This window comes from Dermacentor andersoni, chromosome 3 (genome assembly GCF_023375885.2).
Source record: "Dermacentor andersoni chromosome 3, qqDerAnde1_hic_scaffold, whole genome shotgun sequence".
Taxonomy (NCBI): Eukaryota; Metazoa; Arthropoda; class Arachnida; order Ixodida; family Ixodidae; genus Dermacentor; species Dermacentor andersoni.
Genome location: NC_092816.1, coordinates 232,273,173 through 232,297,594, shown reverse-complemented (window position 1 = coordinate 232,297,594; position 24,422 = coordinate 232,273,173). Strand labels below are relative to the sequence as shown.

Here is a 24,422-nt window from a genome sequence, read left to right as displayed (position 1 = left end):
TCCGACGCTGGCAGGTATCACAGGCAGCAACATAGCGTCGGACGGAGCGAGCGAGACCAGGCCAATAGAAGCGGCGGCGGACGCGGTCGTACGTGCGGGTTACCCCAAGATGTCCTGCAGTGGGTGCGTCATGCATCTGAAAGAGCACAGTCTGTCGTAGATGTTTTGGCACGACAAGAAGAAGATCAGGGCCATCAGGGAGGAAGTTGCTTCTGTACAGAATGCCACCCTGGAGGACATATCGGCGAACGGATGCGTCGGTAGGTGTAGAGCGCAGACGCTCGATGAGTACTCGCAGCGATAGGTCTCGGTACTGCTCATCGGCGATGTTAGCGAAGGCAGACACAGAGAAACTGCAGTCGGCGGTACTACTGTCGGCGTCGTCAGGCTCGTCTACCGGGTAGCGAGACAGGCAGTAAGCGTCCTTGTGTAGTCGGCCAGATTTGTAGGTGACAGAGAACGAATATTCTTGGAGGCGTAAGGTCCAGCGACCAAGTCTTCTTGTAGGGTCTTTCAATGAGCATAACCAGCAAAGCGCGTGATGGTCTGTGACAACGGAAAGGGTCGGCCATATAAGTATGGGCGGAACTTCGCAACCGCCCAAACTAGGGCCAGACACTCACGCTCAGTGATGTAATAGTTGCGCTCCGCGGGCAAGAGGAGCCTGCTGGCGTAAGCGATAACACGGTCGTGGCCACTTTGGCGTTGTGCCAGTACTGCGCCAATTACGTGACTGCTGGCATCGGTACGGACTTCGGTAGGTGCAGAAGGATCAAAATGGGCCAGAACGGGAGGCGTCGTGAGAAGGTCTATTAGAAGCAAGAATGCAGAGGCCTCGTTATCGCCCCACAGGAAAGGGGCGTCTTTTTTCAAAAGATCAGTTAGTGGCACGGTGTAAGAGTAGTTTAGGTGAGAGAACGCCCGCGCCCGGCGCCCTGTCATAACATTCTACTTTTGGAGGCAGCCGACAGATGACGCGACCAACTTTTCCCCGCTCCGCGAGCGACCGGGCCACACCGGCGCGAGCGCTATACGTTGCGTTGGGCCTGTATTTCCTTGAACTGCGTAGTTAACTGGCCTTAAGATTTCCTCTTCTGGTATTCTACTTTGAGGATGTAAAGTGTACTTTATTTACCCAAAAACGTTTCACCTCTTTTAAACAAAGCGTCGAAATCAGTATACGAGGGCCTAGCGCGACGTGGCGTTGATGGCATGCACTTGCGTTTAATAAAACACTGTCTTTTATTTCGCATTGCAGGCTTCGTACTAACTCTGCCAATTATTAGATATTACCGAACATTACCCTGTGCAAGGAAAAGACCCATACCAATGCCGAAAATATACACGGGCCTCGGATGTTAGCGTGATATTACGATAACATGAATTATATCCATACTCGCCCCGCAAAGATCATGAAGACGCTTCACTCCATGAAAGTCAGAGCTCTTAGAAATTTATTGAACAATTCTGACAGAAGCACAAGTCCGGAAACAACTGGTTAATGTGGGAGAATAAAGCGAGGGAAAATATGGCTCGGCAAAGTAAACTTCAGCGCTCATGCAGTCGCTTCGAACCACGGGTCACACAACTTTTGACAATTTTCGCAAGTCCGGGCTCTTTTTGTCTTTCTGACTTTTCAACTGCCTGCAGTATTGACGCATACGCAAGCACACGTAGTAGTGGATCAGTTTCGCAAGCATGTCTTCTTTGTGAAGACTGCATGGAAATCTAAACTGGAACTTTTCCAGAACGGCATCAATTGTCCTATCGAACGCATGCCTGTCACTCGCATATTTTTTAAACTTCTGCTCACAGCATTTGAAGAGATCAAAAAGATGCATATTCGGGTGCGTCAGCCTGCCTCTCGTTTTTAAGTTCACCAGGTCGGCTTCAGGCACGTTTGCGATCCCTTTTGTTCCCTCAAGCGCCTCCTTGCAAATCGTACAGGAGGCCTCATTTGCGAGTTTTCTTGAGACAAAGCCAGTGACGTAGTATACAATGCAGTCTACAACGTCTGCGTCGCAGTCGTTCAGCTCAAATATGTCATCACATTCCCAGCTGCCTTCTTCGATCAGCCCATCAAGCTTCTGCTTTAATTCTTGCAGTTTATTTGGCTGCTCCATACCTGAACTCTGATATATCTTCCTTAAATCTGCCAGAGTAATAACGGCAGCCTGACTGTTATCAGGCGCTGCACAGTTTCCAAACTGCGGAGGTTTTAACAAAGAATACATGCTTAGCATGCGGTATAACTGCAAGAATGTGGGAAAGGTCGGATGTTCATTTTCGGATGTTCATTTCGTTTTGAAAGGTAGCTCGGCGCTCCTTCGAATATAGATGGAATGGCATCTTTTGTAAGACCCGCTCTTCTCTTGCCGGACATTAACACGTGGCCATCAACTTCCCCTGACCACGTCTTCAAGATGAAGTGGGGAGCAAAATGCCTTTCGCAAACACGATCTGTTCTTTGTAGTACACGGTCCATGCGAGGTATTGCTCGCCGCCACGCTTCGAGCCTTGCGTCATCCTGGGGCGGCTTGAAAAGCGAGTACTTCTCCTTACACGATTTGTAGCCGCTTCTACAAAATGGCACGAAGCACTTCACCATCGCACAGCCGCATAGAAGAAGTCGATCCGAGAGTTAGATTTGACTAAACGCGCGCGCGAAAGCAGGGACAAGCCGAAGCAGACAAAAACAATCGAATGGCGCGAAGGCGAAAGCGAGAGACCCCGGGGAACAGTCAGTAGCGCCCTCTGTTGACCGCCGTGTAAGCAGAATGCTCCGACCTCCCTTCTGCGTAGCGGCGCGCCCGCGCCGTTCCCTCACCTAACCTACTCTTACACCGTGGTTAGTGGTCATGCTATGGCCGCGAAATTTTTCACGAAACGGCGGAAGTACGACCAAAGGCCGATGAAGCTACGCACATCCTTGACACACTTTGGAACAGGGAAGTGCGTAACAGCATGGTTCTTGCCTGGGTCCGGTCGCACTCCGTTCGTGTCAACGTGATGTCCAAGGACGGTAATCTGGCGACGGCCGAATTGACACTTCGATGCGTTGAGTTGCAGACCGGATCGCCGAAAAACGTCCAGGACTGCTGAGAGGCGCTCGAGGTGCGTAGCGAATGTTGGGGAGAATACTATAACGTCGTCCAAGTAGCACAGGCACATGGACCATTTGAAACCGTGAAGAAGGGAGTCCATGATACGTTCAAAAGTGGCAGGAGCGTTACATAGACCGAACGGCATCACTTTGAATTGATAAACACCGTCGGGTGTTATAAAGGCAGTCTTCTCGCGGTCGAGATCGTCCACGGCAATCTGCCAATAGCCGGAGCGAAGGTCAATAGAGGAGAAATAGCGAGCACCATGGAGGCAGTCAAGGGCGTCATCAATTCGATGTAGGGGATACACGTGCTTTTTGGTAACCTTGCTAAGGTGCCGATAATCCACGCAAAAGCGCCATGAGCCATCCTTCTTTTTTACCAGCACAACAGGTGGCGCCCATGGACTACATGACGGTTCAATAATGTTCTTGGCAAGCATTTTGCGAACTTCGGTGTGAATAACTTGATGCTCAGCCGGTGATACTCGATACGGGCGGCGATGAATAGGAGGGCATCGCCGGTATTAATGCGATGTTTAACAGCTGTTGTTTGGGCCAAAGGACGATCGTTAAAGTAAAAAATATCTTGGTAGGAAATCAGAACGCGGTAGAGCGCACGAGCGTGCTCAGACGGCATGTCGGGTGCAATCATTTTCTGTAAGTTGGTGATGGTACAAGTTGCCGACTGCGATGGTAGAGGAGGATCGGCTGGATTGTCGCCTACTGAAATCGATGCTACAGAGTGATCCTCGAATGAGCAAAGTTGGGCCAGAGACATCCCGCGTGGCAGCACTTGTGTCGTCAAGCCAAAATTAATCGCTGGCAGGCAGACGCAGTTCGCCGTAATAGATAAAACTGTATGAGGTACTGTGATCCCGTGTGTAAGGAGTACGTCTTGCATAGGAGCCGCGATGTAGTGACCGTCGGGCACTGGCGGGGATGACACTAGGTCAACGCAAGGCAGTGCCGAAGGTGGCAAACGAACGAAGTCGACGGAACTGAGGCGACTGGGGTGTGGTTCAGCAGGATCCAGAACAGGCAGGTCAAGGCGGAGAGTACTGGCGGAACAATCGATGAGAGCAGAATATGCGGAGAGGAAGTCTAAGGCGAGGATGATGTAGCGGGGACAGTGGGCGATGACTGTGAATAGCACGATAGTGGAGCGATCGGCGAAGGAGACGCGGGCGACACACCTACCAATTACGGGTGCTGTTCCGCCATCGGCGACACGGACAACATGCGTCGTGGCGGGCGTGATTATTTTTTTCGGGCGGGTACGTAGGTCAGCGCTCATTGCCGACAATTGCGCCCCAGTGTCTATAAGAGCAGATACAGGAACACCGTCGACTTACACGTCAAGAAGGTTCAGATGAGTGGGCAACGTCAGTAGAGGATTTGGCGGCGTAGGGAGCAATGCAGCGTCTCCTCGAGGCGCTGCATCGTCTAGTTTTCCGGCTGGGAGCGGCGTCCGAAGGGAGTCGGCGAAAAGGAGCGACGGGGCTGAGGAGAGTGAGATTGTCGTCGTTGGGGCGAAGGTGAACGAGAATAGGCGCGGTTCGGCGCAGGAGAGTCAGTGGCGGCATTATCGGAGCGTGCAGCATAGGGACGAGAAGGGCCACCTGAGGGGCGAGAGTAGGCAGTGTAAGCAGACCGGGTCGGCGAAGCCCAGCGACTTCGACAGTGCCGAGAAATGTGCCCGATGCGACGGCAGTGAAAACAAATGGGCTTGTCGTCAGCAGTGCGCCATTCAGATGGGTTGCGGAAACGTGGTGGGTAAGAAGATGCGGGACGGGGCGGAATCGAAGAAGCCGGATGGGTTATCAGGGCGATGGGCCGAGCAGATGGTGTGAAGGCCCATGTTTTCGAACTCCTGGCGGACAACTGCCTGGATCCGGATAGGCGGCCTCAATCTCACGCCGGACGATCTTGGTAATATCGCCAGTGTTGTTGGGACGAGGAGCGTCGGCACAGGAAGATGTCGCTGGGGTGTTGGGCAAACGGGCAAACTGCTGGTCGATACGTCGGCTTTTAGCGAGTTCCAGGCGGCGGCACTCTTTTATAACAGCATCCACCGTCGCGACGTTGTTGAATACGAGCAAGTTGAAGGCGTCATCGGCAATGCCTTTGAGGATGTGGGATACCTTGTCTGACTCAGCCATGTGTGCATCAACTTTGCGGCACAGAGCCAAGACGTCCTGAATGTACGTGACGTAGGGCTCTGTTGACGTCTGCACACGGCCGGAGAGCGCCTTCTGCGCGGCAAGTTTGTGACCGTAGGGTTGGCCGAACAAGTCTCGGAGCTTTTGCTTGAGCGAATCCCAACTGTTGAGCTCATCTTCGTGCGTCCGAAACCAAACTCGAGGTGTGCCACCGAGGTAAAAGACTACGTTGGCGAGCATGATAGTAAGGTAACACCTGTTATTGCGGCTGACGTGCTCGTACAGACTGATCCAGTCCTCAACGTCTTCCCCATCTTTGCCCGAGAATACGCCAGGATCACGAGGAGCAGGGAGAGTGATGTAGGTCGTCGAAGTGGCAGCAGGTGTCGGAGGCGGCTGAGTCGAGTTGTCATCGCCGGGAGCCATGAAGCTAGGCTCGACGTACCGTCCACTGCGAAGCTCCGTGACGAGGTACAGGGAACGTCCACCTCCACCAGATATGTTACGTAAGAAGACGCAGATGAAACGCTATATACAAGTATATTTACAACGTAATACGCCGCACTTGGCCAAGAGGCAACAGCCCGCGCTAGCCTCCAATCGCCGTCGTGGTCTTCTTACTGCTCGCCTCTTCGTCATTGGTAATACTCATAATACTCACTGGTAATACTCATTGGTAATACTTATTCCGTAGCAATATTCTCGCCCCAGGTAATAGCAGCAATAGAGCACCTCCAAGAAAACGCAAAAGGAGACCCTGCTTTTTACATTTTCAGAAAAGCTAGCTCCACAGTCCATTTCATGAAGACAGTCAAACAGTGGTTCGATATTCATGACACGACATATGCTGGAAGCGGTAACAAGATGCTCATTACAAAAGCAGATGACACTCGCCTGCTGTGGCTAACCGGTGAGTCTATATGGAAGGCATGCAACACACTTCCAAAGCAGTAGGAACAAGCGCTTTCACCGATGAGACCTTCCAAGCTCTGCTGTTCACTACAAAGTCTACTGTACAAACGGTAGAATTCCTCCTGCGGAGAGGTGTCAACTCCATTCTCACCAGGAAACTCAACAGTGACCCCATTGAGGCCCTCTTCGGAAAATTAAGAATGATGTGCGGAGGGAACGACATGTTGGATGCGAGAGCTGTAACGGCGGCACTTGACCACATTGCCAAGACTGAGTCTTCAATTGGCAGCAGAGTAAAGACACAATGCGTCGACGCCGAGGAAATGATTTCCACTCTGCCGCAAGCAGTCTTTGAAGAACTGAAGTATTTCAAGGAAACTCCTGTCACCTCATCGCCCTCTGTCACATACTCCGGTTTAGCTTACGTCGCTGGATACATTCTCAAGTTGATCAGTGACTTCGGATGTGACGCTTGCAATATCCTTCTTCAAACTAGCGAGAGGACTGGTCCTCTCTACACTCTTCTGCAAGGCCAAGATTGCAGTGGACTGCACTACCCAAAACCAGAGTTTGTTGCCCTCTTGGACAAGGTCGTATATTTCTTTGAAAAAGTTGTCTTGCACCTGCCACGCACAAATGTTCTGGAAATAATTCAAATCCTCATTCAGCCACAGCTTGAAAACTCGCCTTTGCTCAGTTGTTCAGAAGGAACCGACAACAGCCATGCCATGAGGCCTGCTTCTTTGATATCTGAAAAATTTCTCAGAATACTTCTTGTTAACTACACCAAGCAAGTCACCAACTGGAACGAGAAGCCAGCTAATTATGTGCATAAACCATCCAGGAAGCTTTTCAGACTGTGAACTTTTCTTCTTTTTGTTTGGCGCTCTTCTCACTTCCACAACGTTGTTCACGCCATTTTCTTTGATGGGAAGTTGTTGATCACTCATGTACTAAACCGACTGAATCTGCAATAGATGTGCGTCAGTCGCGATGCTATAGATATGTAGAGTGTTTCAGCCAACTGATATGTTCTGAACGTAAAACATATTGAAGTTATGGATCTGAGCGCACCGCATTGGACACCTTGAATTTAGCTGTGAATAAATTTGTTTTCGTTTCTCTGAATCCGTCCAGCGTCATGAATTCATGCTAAATCCGCTTTCGTGCAAAACAAAAACGGCAGCGCTTGAGATTTCAGGAGCTGTATTTTATACGCTTCGGAATTCTTAGGAATCTGTCATATAAACGCTTCAGGTCGCTTATAATTCTACACACTGGTTAAAACCCGTCAGTAGGCAAATTGAAGAGGCTGATAGATTTGTTTCTCTCCAAATTTAACGGGTAGAAAGTGTTGACATGAGTGTACCAAAGCCTCATGCGACCATGCAGTTATACTGAAGAAGAGCACGCGATGGCGCGCGGTAGTTACTCTGTTGTTTATAACTCTTAGCTGTCAAATCGAAGAGGCTGATTGCGCGGTCTTTGCATAATGCATAGGGGTGAAATATCAGGACCTGACGGTTACCACTCACGTGGGACGGAGCGGGCGCGCGTTCTCCTTCCGCGTGAACGGCGGCGGCGGAGCAGTGGCGACCCCATTGCGCAGGCCGTAAGAAGAGAAGCACCCCTCGAGACCGGCCGTGTCGCAATGTACGGCGCTGCCCCGACACGCGGCGCGCCCCACGATCGCGTCCGCCTTCGTCGGGGCCTGGCTATCTGTGCCGATCGCGACGTTTTTTTTTTTACGACATCTTCGTTCACGAAAATTCATTCGAAGAGCTTATTCCTTAGACGACAATACAGCTCTCAACGGTAAGGCTAGAGTGCCAGCCATAGGAGCGCAGACCAGCCCATTGCGGGTTTTTTATGCGCGGATTGACAGCCGCAAAAACATAGCATATAAGAATCCAGCTGTGACACCATACATGCCGCGGCGCAACAAATATGTCACAAACGCAGGCTGTATATGACTTCTACAATGGTTACCTTGATTTTAATCCGCTACAACATGTTTGCTCACTACGAGTAGTTCATGGTATAATATCGAATTTTTGAATTTCTTCACAGAAACACTCCGCAGTAACACGAGGATTTTAACTAACACTGCAGTCAGGTTCTACCAGCACCACTTGCTTTTTTAACTACTTCTCAAGATTAGGTGGTTCTTCATTCTTCAAATGTTTAAAGTGGCGGTAATTGGAAGTAAAGCTAATTGATGCTTGCAGCTATTAGCAGAATACGAGAAATGAATGCACCAATATATATATATATATATATATATATATATATATATATATATATATATATATATATATATATATACATATATATACATATATATATATATATATATATATATATATATATATATATATATATATATATATATATACCGTTTTCCGTGCAACGCGTTTCACTCACTTGTGCAATTTACTGGTGCTTGTTGTTTGAGGACTATACGCGGCGTGCACGCCGATGGCCGCGCCACTGGTGGCGGCCTTGCGCAGAACGCATGGGAGAGGAGCGAGCCGCGCGCCGTAGCACGCCGTAGTTTGTTGCGTCGCTGATAGTGCTTCTCCATCTTATTTGTGTTTTCAGAGCAAAATAAGCAACACCCTTCGCATGTGTGGGATGGCCAAAGCTTCCGAAGAATGTCGAAGAAGAATTGTTGCAGGGTGGGGGGGCTCAAATACCGGCGAAAACGTGCCGGTGATATGGTTCTAATTATTCCCCGCAAAGCCTCATCAGCAGGAGCAACGGTGGCAATGGATCGTAGCTTCGGCGCGAAATTTCTTGTTCTCATCCTTTCCTTCGTCGCTTCGGTGTTTTTTTCTTTTTTATTATTATTTTTTTACTCAATTGTAGTTAGACGGGTAAGCGACGAAGTTCGTCTGCAGTGCAACCTGCGGTTGAAAGGCATTTCGCTAAAGTTCGGAATGCCGTTTGCCGCTTATATTGTTTTCCGCTTCTTTACCGCGTTGGGCTAGCTAGGCAGCACGACTGCATGAGCGCATTGTTTTGCATGTTAAAGCTACAGAAGTTTGCAAGAACTGAAATTGTTAGTTTTATGTGGCCCGGTAAATCCTCGCACCAGCTGTCGCGCACTTCATGTTTTTACATTTATTTTATGCGTGGCTTCGCCCATGTTTAACTGTTGCTAGTTGCTTCATGCATAACTCCTGATTCTTTTGAGCTGCGAGGTTTTCACCCTGCCTCGTTTGTAAAGGGTATAAATCACGCTGTGTCTTATCGGAATGACACCAAGCAAGTGCTTCTTTAACAGCTTTATTCATTTCGCCCGAGGGCACCTTAGATATTGTGGTTTTTTGGGAAATGTGTTTAGAAAATAGGTAGCTCAGGGCGAGAATTGCTAATAGTTACTGCATATGGTATTTTTGTTCTATTTTTCGCTGATCCATTTTTCGCTGAGTAGTTCGCGTCACATCATCATACCTTGATGCTGTCTGAGCAGACTTAACACGCCGAGTGATTTGTTTGTTTCACAACGTAGTCGCTTCTTGCAAGTGAATTTTGCACTCAGCTGAATTATTTCTTATTATGATTACGCCGCATAGGACTAAACCCGGCCTTGCCGCCAGCGCTGTATCTAATTTGACTGGCGCTGCTCTGCCTTTAAATATATCATGTGGCCATTCTCTCTAGTAACATTTAAAAAAAAGTACTGCAATGTTAGTCACACTATAGCTTTGTACGTTTCCAAGCAGTTCCCTTAGGGAATTTAAAATTGCAAAAACTGCAGCGCGAACGGCAGTTCATCGGCGGTACAGCGCTAACACGCGCTTTTATTAACCCGTGCGTTTGGTGGCTTCGTTGACTATAGTGTACGCGTTTCTATCAATAAATTCGCAATTATTCTACTTCAGGCGACTTTCACTACACTTATTCGGTGGCGTCACATGTATTCATCGGCAGAAAAATCACAACGGTATATGCAGACATCGCACCGTGCGGATTTGTTATCTAAGTCTGCACTAACGACGGGTGCTTATTATTGAGGTACAGCAGCAGCATTACGGCAAGGGTAGAATTAAAGAAAAAAAAAAACGGTCGAGACATCGCATTAGTCAACAAAATTTGTCGGCTAGTTTACATGAGCTCCACTTCATGTAAATGGTCTTCATGGCGTTTGTCTGCGGGACGCACCTGGCGCGTATGTGGACCATGTTGCCCCAAACACCGGTAACACCTTGTTCATACCCGCTCCCACAGAGGTCTGCGTCTTCCCTACAGCTGTCACCGCAGAAGAAGCAGTCTGGCGCCCGAACCAAGGACAAATCGCAGCCGCGAACTTCAGTCACCCTTGCTGCAAAGCGTTGTCGTCTGCTACTGCTCCCACGCGTATTGTTGGAAGCGCCTGCTAGGTGGCTATCAGTGGCGCCTCTATAGGCGGTGCACGCGGCCTATACATGAGGAATCCGTTTGGTTAAATGACCCAGGCTTCTCGGCCCGAATTTTTTGGTAAATATGCCTTTTGGACCGTATGGACGCAGCCAGAAAGAAGCCGAAGCGTCAATTATTAATAGTATGGCACATACTGAAGATATCATAATTCCCCGGATGAGGGTCGAAAATCAAGTGAAATATGTAATGCTTGTGGTGCATTCCAAATTATGGTTTGCAAGGTTCTCTTTTATGTAGCGACAAAGCGAATAGTTCTCCGTTTGTATAATTAAACAACGCTGGATCGAGACATGGTGAGACAGAAGGTGCTTGATTTTTCTTTTCTAGGCAGCGTATAAGCTGAGCTGTAGTACGTCGAGTATACTTTAGGCATTGCAATTGGCGCTGTAAGAAATTGCTTCATGGTTGCAATTTGAAGTCCTATTGAACTGATGGGTTTCGCGAACAATGCGTGCCTCGCCCTAACGACAGTCGATTGCTACCGTTGCGTGAGGGGTGTGTCATATAGTCGATAAAGGCTACTGAGGACCACCACGAAACATTTCAGCGCTTGCAATTGACTGGCTCTCGATTTTAACCACGGAACTTTTCTTTCAGGTGATTGCTACTATGGTATTTGTGAATTAACTATGTAAATAGTCTACATGACGCGCCGTCCTGTAAGCAGCCACGTGCAATTCGTTTTATGGAGGCCTGTTTCAGAGAGCGATGAAGGTAGCAGCAAATGTTTTTTATATAAAATGCACGCATATTTCTTTTACCCATTAATAAAGTGGCTGCAGTTGACTAGAACCAGAGCAATAAGAAACGTGATGACGGCTTCGCTGGTCTTTCCAACACAGATAACATGTTGACACCAATTACCAAAATTTTTCTTCCATGTAAAGCGCAATATTTCCCATATCTAAGTACTAAGGGAATGTAAAGTGTTCAGCGAAGCATCATACACAACTTGGCGTGTTAAATTGAAGACATTCTTTTTACGCAGAATTTATGGACAGACACGGCGCATATATGCATTGCGAAACCAGTAGACCCCTTCAACGCTACATAGCTTACCATATCCAATCCGCAAATTATCTCGACTCACGCGCTCTTGAAGAAGGAATTCCGTGGTTGAGGCGTGGCAGCCGAAATGGGCCGACACCTGCTTCAACACAAAGGGAACGAGCGAGCCGGAGTCCTGGCCGTGGCGCCACTCGCCAGAGGGCGCCACTCCAAATTCTCGCCGCTAATATTTTTAGGAATGTTCTACTAGCTGTTATGTTTGTAAGGTCTTCTATGCTGCATGCGTACGTGAAAAATTGTAGTTATACCTAAATGAGTCCTGAAGAATGGCCGCACATTGGGTGATACGCGTCACGCGAAAGCTTTGAGGCGCTGCCTACAGCGAGGGGCGCGAACAGAGGGTGTCGTGATCACACGGCACTGTTTTGTTTTTCAGCGCAACAATTAATGATAGCGTAACGGTATTACTGTATACTACAGGGAGCAATATGAGCGGGAACACAGGAGCCCGTGTCAGATAGCCTCGAACCCTGCCATGGGGCTGTCGGAAACAAAGTGGAAAGGAGCACGCTGTTCTTATGACCGTTGGCACTCCCACCGTGCGTCGCTTTTATACAAAGTGCGGAACTTCGCATCGCCAGCGCACATTGATGAAGCTGTTTGATATTGCGGTTACTGGTAACTTTGTCACCGAAGCGTGAGCGATAGCATCACTGTTGCGTAAGCATTGTCGATTCCTGTCCGTCTGCCTGTAAGGCGTGACACCATGTTCCATCAGGTGGGTCCTATATATGTGAAAGCGCTAAACGCAGGAACGGGCGCCTAAACGCTGCGCTCTCAAAATATAAAACCGAAGAGAAAAAAAATGACTGCGACACATATCCACCTTGGTTAGCGCGGTTACACGGCAGGCGAAACCGAGCGTGGCAACCTCGGTTTAGTGTAACCGACGTTTCGGAAACGCGCAAAATGGCGGATGGTACTTCTCCCGACTGCAGCGCTGGCGCTTCCCAGATATCTTCCAAAAAGCGTATCATTACTATAACGTCGTCCAAGTAGCACAGGCACATGGACCATTTGAAACCGTGAAGAAGGGAGTCCATGATACGTTCAAAAGTGGCAGGAGCGTTACATAGACCGAACGGCATCACTTTGAATTGATAAACACCGTCGGGTGTTATAAAGGCAGTCTTCTCGCGGTCGAGATCGTCCACGGCAATCTGCCAATAGCCGGAGCGAAGGTCAATAGAGGAGAAATAGCGAGCACCATGGAGGCAGTCAAGGGCGTCATCAATTCGATGTAGGGGATACACGTGCTTTTTGGTAACCTTGCTAAGGTGCCGATAATCCACGCAAAAGCGCCATGAGCCATCCTTCTTTTTTACCAGCACAACAGGTGGCGCCCATGGACTACATGACGGTTCAATAATGTTCTTGGCAAGCATTTTGCGAACTTCGGTGTGAATAACTTGATGCTCAGCCGGTGATACTCGATACGGGCGGCGATGAATAGGAGGGCATCGCCGGTATTAATGCGATGTTTAACAGCTGTTGTTTGGGCCAAAGGACGATCGTTAAAGTAAAAAATATCTTGGTAGGAAATCAGAACGCGGTAGAGCGCACGAGCGTGCTCAGACGGCATGTCGGGTGCAATCATTTTCTGTAAGTTGGTGATGGTACAAGTTGCCGACTGCGATGGTAGAGGAGGATCGGCTGGATTGTCGCCTACTGAAATCGATGCTACAGAGTGATCCTCGAATGAGCAAAGTTGGGCCAGAGACATCCCGCGTGGCAGCACTTGTGTCGTCAAGCCAAAATTAATCGCTGGCAGGCAGACGCAGTTCGCCGTAATAGATAAAACTGTATGAGGTACTGTGATCCCGTGTGTAAGGAGTACGTCTTGCATAGGAGCCGCGATGTAGTGACCGTCGGGCACTGGCGGGGATGACACTAGGTCAACGCAAGGCAGTGCCGAAGGTGGCAAACGAACGAAGTCGACGGAACTGAGGCGACTGGGGTGTGGTTCAGCAGGATCCAGAACAGGCAGGTCAAGGCGGAGAGTACTGGCGGAACAATCGATGAGAGCAGAATATGCGGAGAGGAAGTCTAAGGCGAGGATGATGTAGCGGGGACAGTGGGCGATGACTGTGAATAGCACGATAGTGGAGCGATCGGCGAAGGAGACGCGGGCGACACACCTACCAATTACGGGTGCTGTTCCGCCATCGGCGACACGGACAACATGCGTCGTGGCGGGCGTGATTATTTTTTTCGGGCGGGTACGTAGGTCAGCGCTCATTGCCGACAATTGCGCCCCAGTGTCTATAAGAGCAGATACAGGAACACCGTCGACTTACACGTCAAGAAGGTTCAGATGAGTGGGCAACGTCAGTAGAGGATTTGGCGGCGTAGGGAGCAATGCAGCGTCTCCTCGAGGCGCTGCATCGTCTAGTTTTCCGGCTGGGAGCGGCGTCCGAAGGGAGTCGGCGAAAAGGAGCGACGGGGCTGAGGAGAGTGAGATTGTCGTCGTTGGGGCGAAGGTGAACGAGAATAGGCGCGGTTCGGCGCAGGAGAGTCAGTGGCGGCATTATCGGAGCGTGCAGCATAGGGACGAGAAGGGCCACCTGAGGGGCGAGAGTAGGCAGTGTAAGCAGACCGGGTCGGCGAAGCCCAGCGACTTCGACAGTGCCGAGAAATGTGCCCGATGCGACGGCAGTGAAAACAAATGGGCTTGTCGTCAGCAGTGCGCCATTCAGATGGGTTGCGGAAACGTGGTGGGTAAGAAGATGCGGGACGGGGCGGAATCGAAGAAGCCGGATGGGTTATCAGGGCGATGGGCCGAGCAGATGGTGTGAAGGCCCATGTTTTCGAACTCCTGGCGGACAACTGCCTGGATCCGGATAGGCGGCCTCAATCTCACGCCGGACGATCTTGGTAATATCGCCAGTGTTGTTGGGACGAGGAGCGTCGGCACAGGAAGATGTCGCTGGGGTGTTGGGCAAACGGGCAAACTGCTGGTCGATACGTCGGCTTTTAGCGAGTTCCAGGCGGCGGCACTCTTTTATAACAGCATCCACCGTCGCGACGTTGTTGAATACGAGCAAGTTGAAGGCGTCATCGGCAATGCCTTTGAGGATGTGGGATACCTTGTCTGACTCAGCCATGTGTGCATCAACTTTGCGGCACAGAGCCAAGACGTCCTGAATGTACGTGACGTAGGGCTCTGTTGACGTCTGCACACGGCCGGAGAGCGCCTTCTGCGCGGCAAGTTTGTGACCGTAGGGTTGGCCGAACAAGTCTCGGAGCTTTTGCTTGAGCGAATCCCAACTGTTGAGCTCATCTTCGTGCGTCCGAAACCAAACTCGAGGTGTGCCACCGAGGTAAAAGACTACGTTGGCGAGCATGATAGTAAGGTAACACCTGTTATTGCGGCTGACGTGCTCGTACAGACTGATCCAGTCCTCAACGTCTTCCCCATCTTTGCCCGAGAATACGCCAGGATCACGAGGAGCAGGGAGAGTGATGTAGGTCGTCGAAGTGGCAGCAGGTGTCGGAGGCGGCTGAGTCGAGTTGTCATCGCCGGGAGCCATGAAGCTAGGCTCGACGTACCGTCCACTGCGAAGCTCCGTGACGAGGTACAGGGAACGTCCACCTCCACCAGATATGTTACGTAAGAAGACGCAGATGAAACGCTATATACAAGTATATTTACAACGTAATACGCCGCACTTGGCCAAGAGGCAACAGCCCGCGCTAGCCTCCAATCGCCGTCGTGGTCTTCTTACTGCTCGCCTCTTCGTCATTGGTAATACTCATAATACTCACTGGTAATACTCATTGGTAATACTTATTCCGTAGCAATATTCTCGCCCCAGGTAATAGCAGCAATAGAGCACCTCCAAGAAAACGCAAAAGGAGACCCTGCTTTTTACATTTTCAGAAAAGCTAGCTCCACAGTCCATTTCATGAAGACAGTCAAACAGTGGTTCGATATTCATGACACGACATATGCTGGAAGCGGTAACAAGATGCTCATTACAAAAGCAGATGACACTCGCCTGCTGTGGCTAACCGGTGAGTCTATATGGAAGGCATGCAACACACTTCCAAAGCAGTAGGAACAAGCGCTTTCACCGATGAGACCTTCCAAGCTCTGCTGTTCACTACAAAGTCTACTGTACAAACGGTAGAATTCCTCCTGCGGAGAGGTGTCAACTCCATTCTCACCAGGAAACTCAACAGTGACCCCATTGAGGCCCTCTTCGGAAAATTAAGAATGATGTGCGGAGGGAACGACATGTTGGATGCGAGAGCTGTAACGGCGGCACTTGACCACATTGCCAAGACTGAGTCTTCAATTGGCAGCAGAGTAAAGACACAATGCGTCGACGCCGAGGAAATGATTTCCACTCTGCCGCAAGCAGTCTTTGAAGAACTGAAGTATTTCAAGGAAACTCCTGTCACCTCATCGCCCTCTGTCACATACTCCGGTTTAGCTTACGTCGCTGGATACATTCTCAAGTTGATCAGTGACTTCGGATGTGACGCTTGCAATATCCTTCTTCAAACTAGCGAGAGGACTGGTCCTCTCTACACTCTTCTGCAAGGCCAAGATTGCAGTGGACTGCACTACCCAAAACCAGAGTTTGTTGCCCTCTTGGACAAGGTCGTATATTTCTTTGAAAAAGTTGTCTTGCACCTGCCACGCACAAATGTTCTGGAAATAATTCAAATCCTCATTCAGCCACAGCTTGAAAACTCGCCTTTGCTCAGTTGTTCAGAAGGAACCGACAACAGCCATGCCATGAGGCCTGCTTCTTTGATATCTGAAAAATTTCTCAGAATACTTCTTGTTAACTACACCAAGCAAGTCACCAACTGGAACGAGAAGCCAGCTAATTATGTGCATAAACCATCCAGGAAGCTTTTCAGACTGTGAACTTTTCTTCTTTTTGTTTGGCGCTCTTCTCACTTCCACAACGTTGTTCACGCCATTTTCTTTGATGGGAAGTTGTTGATCACTCATGTACTAAACCGACTGAATCTGCAATAGATGTGCGTCAGTCGCGATGCTATAGATATGTAGAGTGTTTCAGCCAACTGATATGTTCTGAACGTAAAACATATTGAAGTTATGGATCTGAGCGCACCGCATTGGACACCTTGAATTTAGCTGTGAATAAATTTGTTTTCGTTTCTCTGAATCCGTCCAGCGTCATGAATTCATGCTAAATCCGCTTTCGTGCAAAACAAAAACGGCAGCGCTTGAGATTTCAGGAGCTGTATTTTATACGCTTCGGAATTCTTAGGAATCTGTCATATAAACGCTTCAGGTCGCTTATAATTCTACACACTGGTTAAAACCCGTCAGTAGGCAAATTGAAGAGGCTGATAGATTTGTTTCTCTCCAAATTTAACGGGTAGAAAGTGTTGACATGAGTGTACCAAAGCCTCATGCGACCATGCAGTTATACTGAAGAAGAGCACGCGATGGCGCGCGGTAGTTACTCTGTTGTTTATAACTCTTAGCTGTCAAATCGAAGAGGCTGATTGCGCGGTCTTTGCATAATGCATAGGGGTGAAATATCAGGACCTGACGGTTACCACTCACGTGGGACGGAGCGGGCGCGCGTTCTCCTTCCGCGTGAACGGCGGCGGCGGAGCAGTGGCGACCCCATTGCGCAGGCCGTAAGAAGAGAAGCACCCCTCGAGACCGGCCGTGTCGCAATGTACGGCGCTGCCCCGACACGCGGCGCGCCCCACGATCGCGTCCGCCTTCGTCGGGGCCTGGCTATCTGTGCCGATCGCGACGTTTTTTTTTTTACGACATCTTCGTTCACGAAAATTCATTCGAAGAGCTTATTCCTTAGACGACAATACAGCTCTCAACGGTAAGGCTAGAGTGCCAGCCATAGGAGCGCAGACCAGCCCATTGCGGGTTTTTTATGCGCGGATTGACAGCCGCAAAAACATAGCATATAAGAATCCAGCTGTGACACCATACATGCCGCGGCGCAACAAATATGTCACAAACGCAGGCTGTATATGACTTCTACAATGGTTACCTTGATTTTAATCCGCTACAACATGTTTGCTCACTACGAGTAGTTCATGGTATAATATCGAATTTTTGAATTTCTTCACAGAAACACTCCGCAGTAACACGAGGATTTTAACTAACACTGCAGTCAGGTTCTACCAGCACCACTTGCTTTTTTAACTACTTCTCAAGATTAGGTGGTTCTTCATTCTTCAAATGTTTAAAGTGGCGGTAATTGGAAGTAAAGCTAATTGATGCTTGCAGCTATTAGCAGAATACGAGAAATGAATGCACCAATATATATATATATATATATATATATATATATATATATATATATATATATATATATATATATATACATATATATACATATATATATATATATATATATATATATATATATATATATATATATATATATATATATACCGTTTTCCGTGCAACGCGTTTCACTCACTTGTGCAATTTACTGGTGCTTGTTGTTTGAGGACTATACGCGGCGTGCACGCCGATGGCCGCGCCACTGGTGGCGGCCTTGCGCAGAACGCATGGGAGAGGAGCGAGCCGCGCGCCGTAGCACGCCGTAGTTTGTTGCGTCGCTGATAGTGCTTCTCCATCTTATTTGTGTTTTCAGAGCAAAATAAGCAACACCCTTCGCATGTGTGGGATGGCCAAAGCTTCCGAAGAATGTCGAAGAAGAATTGTTGCAGGGTGGGGGGGCTCAAATACCGGCGAAAACGTGCCGGTGATATGGTTCTAATTATTCCCCGCAAAGCCTCATCAGCAGGAGCAACGGTGGCAATGGATCGTAGCTTCGGCGCGAAATTTCTTGTTCTCATCCTTTCCTTCGTCGCTTCGGTGTTTTTTTCTTTTTTATTATTATTTTTTTACTCAATTGTAGTTAGACGGGTAAGCGACGAAGTTCGTCTGCAGTGCAACCTGCGGTTGAAAGGCATTTCGCTAAAGTTCGGAATGCCGTTTGCCGCTTATATTGTTTTCCGCTTCTTTACCGCGTTGGGCTAGCTAGGCAGCACGACTGCATGAGCGCATTGTTTTGCATGTTAAAGCTACAGAAGTTTGCAAGAACTGAAATTGTTAGTTTTATGTGGCCCGGTAAATCCTCGCACCAGCTGTCGCGCACTTCATGTTTTTACATTTATTTTATGCGTGGCTTCGCCCATGTTTAACTGTTGCTAGTTGCTTCATGCATAACTCCTGATTCTTTTGAGCTGCGAGGTTTTCACCCTGCCTCGTTTGTAAAGGGTATAAATCACGCTGTGTCTTATCGGAATGACACCAAGCAAGTGCTTCTTTAACAGCTTTATTCATTTCGCCCGAGGGCACCTTAGATATTGTGGTTTTTTGGGAAATGTGTTTAGAAAATAGGTAGCTCAGGGCGAGAATTGCTAATAGTTACTGCATATGGTATTTTTGTTCTATTTTTCGCTGATCCATTTTTCGCTGAGTAGTTCGCGTCACATCATCATACCTTGATGCTGTCTGAGCAGACTTAACACGCCGAGTGATTTGTTTGTTTCACAACGTAGTCGCTTCTTGCAAGTGAATTTTGCACTCAGCTGAATTATTTCTTATTATGATTACGCCGCATAGGACTAAACCCGGCCTTGCCGCCAGCGCTGTATCTAATTTGACTGGCGCTGCTCTGCCTTTAAATATATCATGTGGCCATTCTCTCTAGTAACATTTAAAAAAAAGTACTGCAATGTTAGTCACACTATAGCTTTGTACGTTTCCAAGCAGTTCCCTTAGGGAATTTAAAATTGCAAAAACTGCAGCGCGAACGGCAGTTCATCGGCGGTACAGCGCTAACACGCGCTTTTATTAACCCGTGCGTTTGGTGGCTTCGTTGACTATAGTGTACGCGTTTCTATCAATAAATTCGCAATTATTCTACTTCAGGCGACTTTCACTACACTTATTCGGTGGCGTCACATGTATTCATCGGCAGAAAAATCACAACGGTATATGCAGACATCGCACCGTGCGGATTTGTTATCTAAGTCTGCACTAACGACGGGTGCTTATTATTGAGGTACAGCAGCAGCATTACGGCAAGGGTAGAATTAAAGAAAAAAAAAAACGGTCGAGACATCGCATTAGTCAACAAAATTTGTCGGCTAGTTTACATGAGCTCCACTTCATGTAAATGGTCTTCATGGCGTTTGTCTGCGGGACGCACCTGGCGCGTATGTGGACCATGTTGCCCCAAACACCGGTAACACCTTGTTCATACCCGCTCCCACAGAGGTCTGCGTCTTCCCTACAGCTGTCACCGCAGAAGAAGCAGTCTGGCGCCCGAACCAAGGACAAATCGCAGCCGCGAACTTCAGTCACCCTTGCTGCAAAGCGTTGTCGTCTGCTACTGCTCCCACGCGTATTGTTGGAAGCGCCTGCTAGGTGGCTATCAGTGGCGCCTCTATAGGCGGTGCACGCGGCCTATACATGAGGAATCCGTTTGGTTAAATGACCCAGGCTTCTCGGCCCGAATTTTTTGGTAAATATGCCTTTTGGACCGTATGGACGCAGCCAGAAAGAAGCCGAAGCGTCAATTATTAATAGTATGGCACATACTGAAGATATCATAATTCCCCGGATGAGGGTCGAAAATCAAGTGAAATATGTAATGCTTGTGGTGCATTCCAAATTATGGTTTGCAAGGTTCTCTTTTATGTAGCGACAAAGCGAATAGTTCTCCGTTTGTATAATTAAACAACGCTGGATCGAGACATGGTGAGACAGAAGGTGCTTGATTTTTCTTTTCTAGGCAGCGTATAAGCTGAGCTGTAGTACGTCGAGTATACTTTAGGCATTGCAATTGGCGCTGTAAGAAATTGCTTCATGGTTGCAATTTGAAGTCCTATTGAACTGATGGGTTTCGCGAACAATGCGTGCCTCGCCCTAACGACAGTCGATTGCTACCGTTGCGTGAGGGGTGTGTCATATAGTCGATAAAGGCTACTGAGGACCACCACGAAACATTTCAGCGCTTGCAATTGACTGGCTCTCGATTTTAACCACGGAACTTTTCTTTCAGGTGATTGCTACTATGGTATTTGTGAATTAACTATGTAAATAGTCTACATGACGCGCCGTCCTGTAAGCAGCCACGTGCAATTCGTTTTATGGAGGCCTGTTTCAGAGAGCGATGAAGGTAGCAGCAAATGTTTTTTATATAAAATGCACGCATATTTCTTTTACCCATTAATAAAGTGGCTGCAGTTGACTAGAACCAGAGCAATAAGAAACGTGATGACGGCTTCGCTGGTCTTTCCAACACAGATAACATGTTGACACCAATTACCAAAATTTTTCTTCCATGTAAAGCGCAATATTTCCCATATCTAAGTACTAAGGGAATGTAAAGTGTTCAGCGAAGCATCATACACAACTTGGCGTGTTAAATTGAAGACATTCTTTTTACGCAGAATTTATGGACAGACACGGCGCATATATGCATTGCGAAACCAGTAGACCCCTTCAACGCTACATAGCTTACCATATCCAATCCGCAAATTATCTCGACTCACGCGCTCTTGAAGAAGGAATTCCGTGGTTGAGGCGTGGCAGCCGAAATGGGCCGACACCTGCTTCAACACAAAGGGAACGAGCGAGCCGGAGTCCTGGCCGTGGCGCCACTCGCCAGAGGGCGCCACTCCAAATTCTCGCCGCTAATATTTTTAGGAATGTTCTACTAGCTGTTATGTTTGTAAGGTCTTCTATGCTGCATGCGTACGTGAAAAATTGTAGTTATACCTAAATGAGTCCTGAAGAATGGCCGCACATTGGGTGATACGCGTCACGCGAAAGCTTTGAGGCGCTGCCTACAGCGAGGGGCGCGAACAGAGGGTGTCGTGATCACACGGCACTGTTTTGTTTTTCAGCGCAACAATTAATGATAGCGTAACGGTATTACTGTATACTACAGGGAGCAATATGAGCGGGAACACAGGAGCCCGTGTCAGATAGCCTCGAACCCTGCCATGGGGCTGTCGGAAACAAAGTGGAAAGGAGCACGCTGTTCTTATGACCGTTGGCACTCCCACCGTGCGTCGCTTTTATACAAAGTGCGGAACTTCGCATCGCCAGCGCACATTGATGAAGCTGTTTGATATTGCGGTTACTGGTAACTTTGTCACCGAAGCGTGAGCGATAGCATCACTGTTGCGTAAGCATTGTCGATTCCTGTCCGTCTGCCTGTAAGGCGTGACACCATGTTCCATCAGGTGGGTCCTATATATGTGAAAGCGCTAAACGCAGGAACGGGCGCCTAAACGCTGCGCTCTCAAAATATAAAACCGAAGAGAAAAAAAATGACTGCGACACATATCCACCTTGGTTAGCGCGGTTACACGGCAGGCGAAACCGAGCGTGGCAACCTCGGTTTAGTGTAACCGACGTTTCGGAAACGCGCAAAATGGCGGATGGTACTTCTCCCGACTGCAGCGCTGGCGCTTCCCAGATATCTTCCAAAAAGCGTATCATTTGGCCTGACGCGACAACTGAGGGACGCATTTGGGAAGATAATCTGGCCCCTCTGTACTCAAGTAGTCGAAGCGTGCGCCTCTACACAGAGATGACGGCTAGGCACAAATTTCAAATTTAAGAACAGCGCAATGAGACTGGACAAATGAGACACAAACAAACGCAGCGTGTTTGTGTTCGTCTCACTTTCTTGTCCACTTTGATGGCGCTGCTTGTAAACTTATAACTTCAGTATTTTAACATATACATCTTTGTGATAATTTGTGCAATGTGAAATCGCAGTGTACATACATTAACACCTGAAAGCACTGCCTCTTCTTCCTTTTTTATACTTCTTTTTTGAAAATGCAAGCGTATAGTTCGAAAGTGCATTCGGGTAAAGTTGTACTCTCTTTAATTATGTAACCAATGCTTGTTAGTTGAAACATTCATTTGTTCATTAGGACATTTTTTTTACCTTTTCGTTCAGTGGACTTATTTCTTTCTTATATTTACCCATTTGTGACCCTTAATTCTGACTTTTTATATAGCTGTTTGCCCACCAGGCATGATCACAACTGGGGCAGGAGCATCGAAAATAAATAACCTACACGTGCAAAACGCAGGCCTACAAGTTAAAACTCTCAAACACGACAATTGTTTTGCTGAAAAATAACATCTTTTTACCATTGTAATCAAATGTCGCAGAAAAATTATTCAAAATGAAGCCTGTACGCAAGAGATTACGTAACGCGTCATCAGACCATTAACCGTGATCGGGATAGCCCGTGTAACTCTGGCGGACTACGGTTCGCGTTAACCACGGTTAAGTTTAACCGCGGTTAAGTTTAACCGCGGTTAAGCTGCCCATGTAACTAGGGTACTCGTTTAGCGATAACCGCGGTTACGTTAACCGCGGTTAAGGTCGCCCGTGTAACAGGGGTATTATCGGCTGTCGGCGGCCAGTGAAATGCCGTCAGCTACTGCCTTTGAAAAAGGCAGTGGGAGTGAAAGCATATTTAGCGCCAGCAAACAAGGACGGAAGGGAGACGACGCCACAGAGCGCTAACTTCAACAACTTGATTTTCAGGAAATGCACTTATATAACCCATGCACAGTGGCGCCACCTCATCCAAATCTTAACCATCCAAAAAAGCCGTTGTTGAAGTTAGCGTATTGTGGTGTCGTCTCCCTTCCGTCCTTGTTTGCCGGCGCTAAAGATGCTTACCAACACGCCCAACAAATGGCAATGCAGTGGGAGTGCAAACAGTTAGCGGAAGAGCGCCCCCTTTCCCGTCTGTTTTCCACAGCGCCATCAGAGTATCGCTTCAACTCGTTTTCGAGACTGCCGCGCGTGTTCCCGCTCATATTGCTCAGAATAGTGCGTAATAAAACAACATGGTTCTTATTTCCGGACGGCATCGCAGCTATCGGAGCGGGCATGGTGTTCGTCGCCTCTCCAACCATCATCAGCGAGCACTTCGTCAAGCACAAGGGCCTGGCCACAGGCGTATACTTCTTGGGTGCCACCTTGGCCGCGTTCGTCTTCCCGAAGTTGCTCGAGTACCTCTACGCCAAGTACGGCCTTCACGGCACCCTTTTGATCTTCGGGGGAGTGCTGATGAACGGACTCGCGTTCAGCCTGTTCCCTCGCACCCCAGAGTGGAGGAGGTCCGCTTCACTCGGCGCCGAGCAATCGTCCTCGGAGAACGAAAAGCACGGCACCTGGCGTCACGGAGTGAGCGTCTTCAAATCACCCATTCTGTACCTCTTCATGTACAGCTTCATCGTTCAGAGCTTCGGCTACGAGTGCTACATTGCGCTTTTCATCGACTTTGCTGTGGACCGAGGCGCTACCCTTTCCACAGCAGTGACAGTGTACGCCATGGGAGCGATCGCGGAGGCCTTCGCGCGGCTCCTGCTTCCAGCCGCAGTGGACCGCGGACTGCTCTCCAACAAGGCTCTCATGGTGATCGTCTTCGCCGGCCAGGGTTTAATACTTCTCGTACTGCCCTTCTTGTACATTCACGGGCTCATCTTCGCCGCTTCTGTGGGCACAGCCTGCACAATTGGCGCTGGCATGATCGTGATTCCTGTTACGGTAGCCTGCTACTTTGGAGTAGAACGGATGTCAATGTCGTACGGTATCATCGTCGCATCAGCGGGGATGTTCTCATTTGGAAAGCCGACAGTCATAGGTAAGTCACACGCTTCGACCAACTGCTGCGCCACAGTGCTTTGTAACCGGCCATGTAAGCCTTTACTAAATTTCCTACAACTGTCGCTA

General features: G+C 48.5%; 1 protein-coding gene across 2 annotated transcripts in view; it reads left to right on the top strand.

Moving 5' to 3' along the window:
* The window catches only part of LOC126536072 (monocarboxylate transporter 12-like), a 225,900-nt gene that overhangs the window by 165,723 nt on the left and 35,755 nt on the right, over positions 1 to 24,422 (top strand). For both annotated transcript variants that reach the window (XM_050182963.3, XM_055072667.2), the window contains exon 5: positions 23,563 to 24,333. In XM_050182963.3, the coding sequence (XP_050038920.1) occupies positions 23,563 to 24,333 (771 nt within the window). The remainder of the gene's footprint in view (positions 1 to 23,562; positions 24,334 to 24,422) is intronic.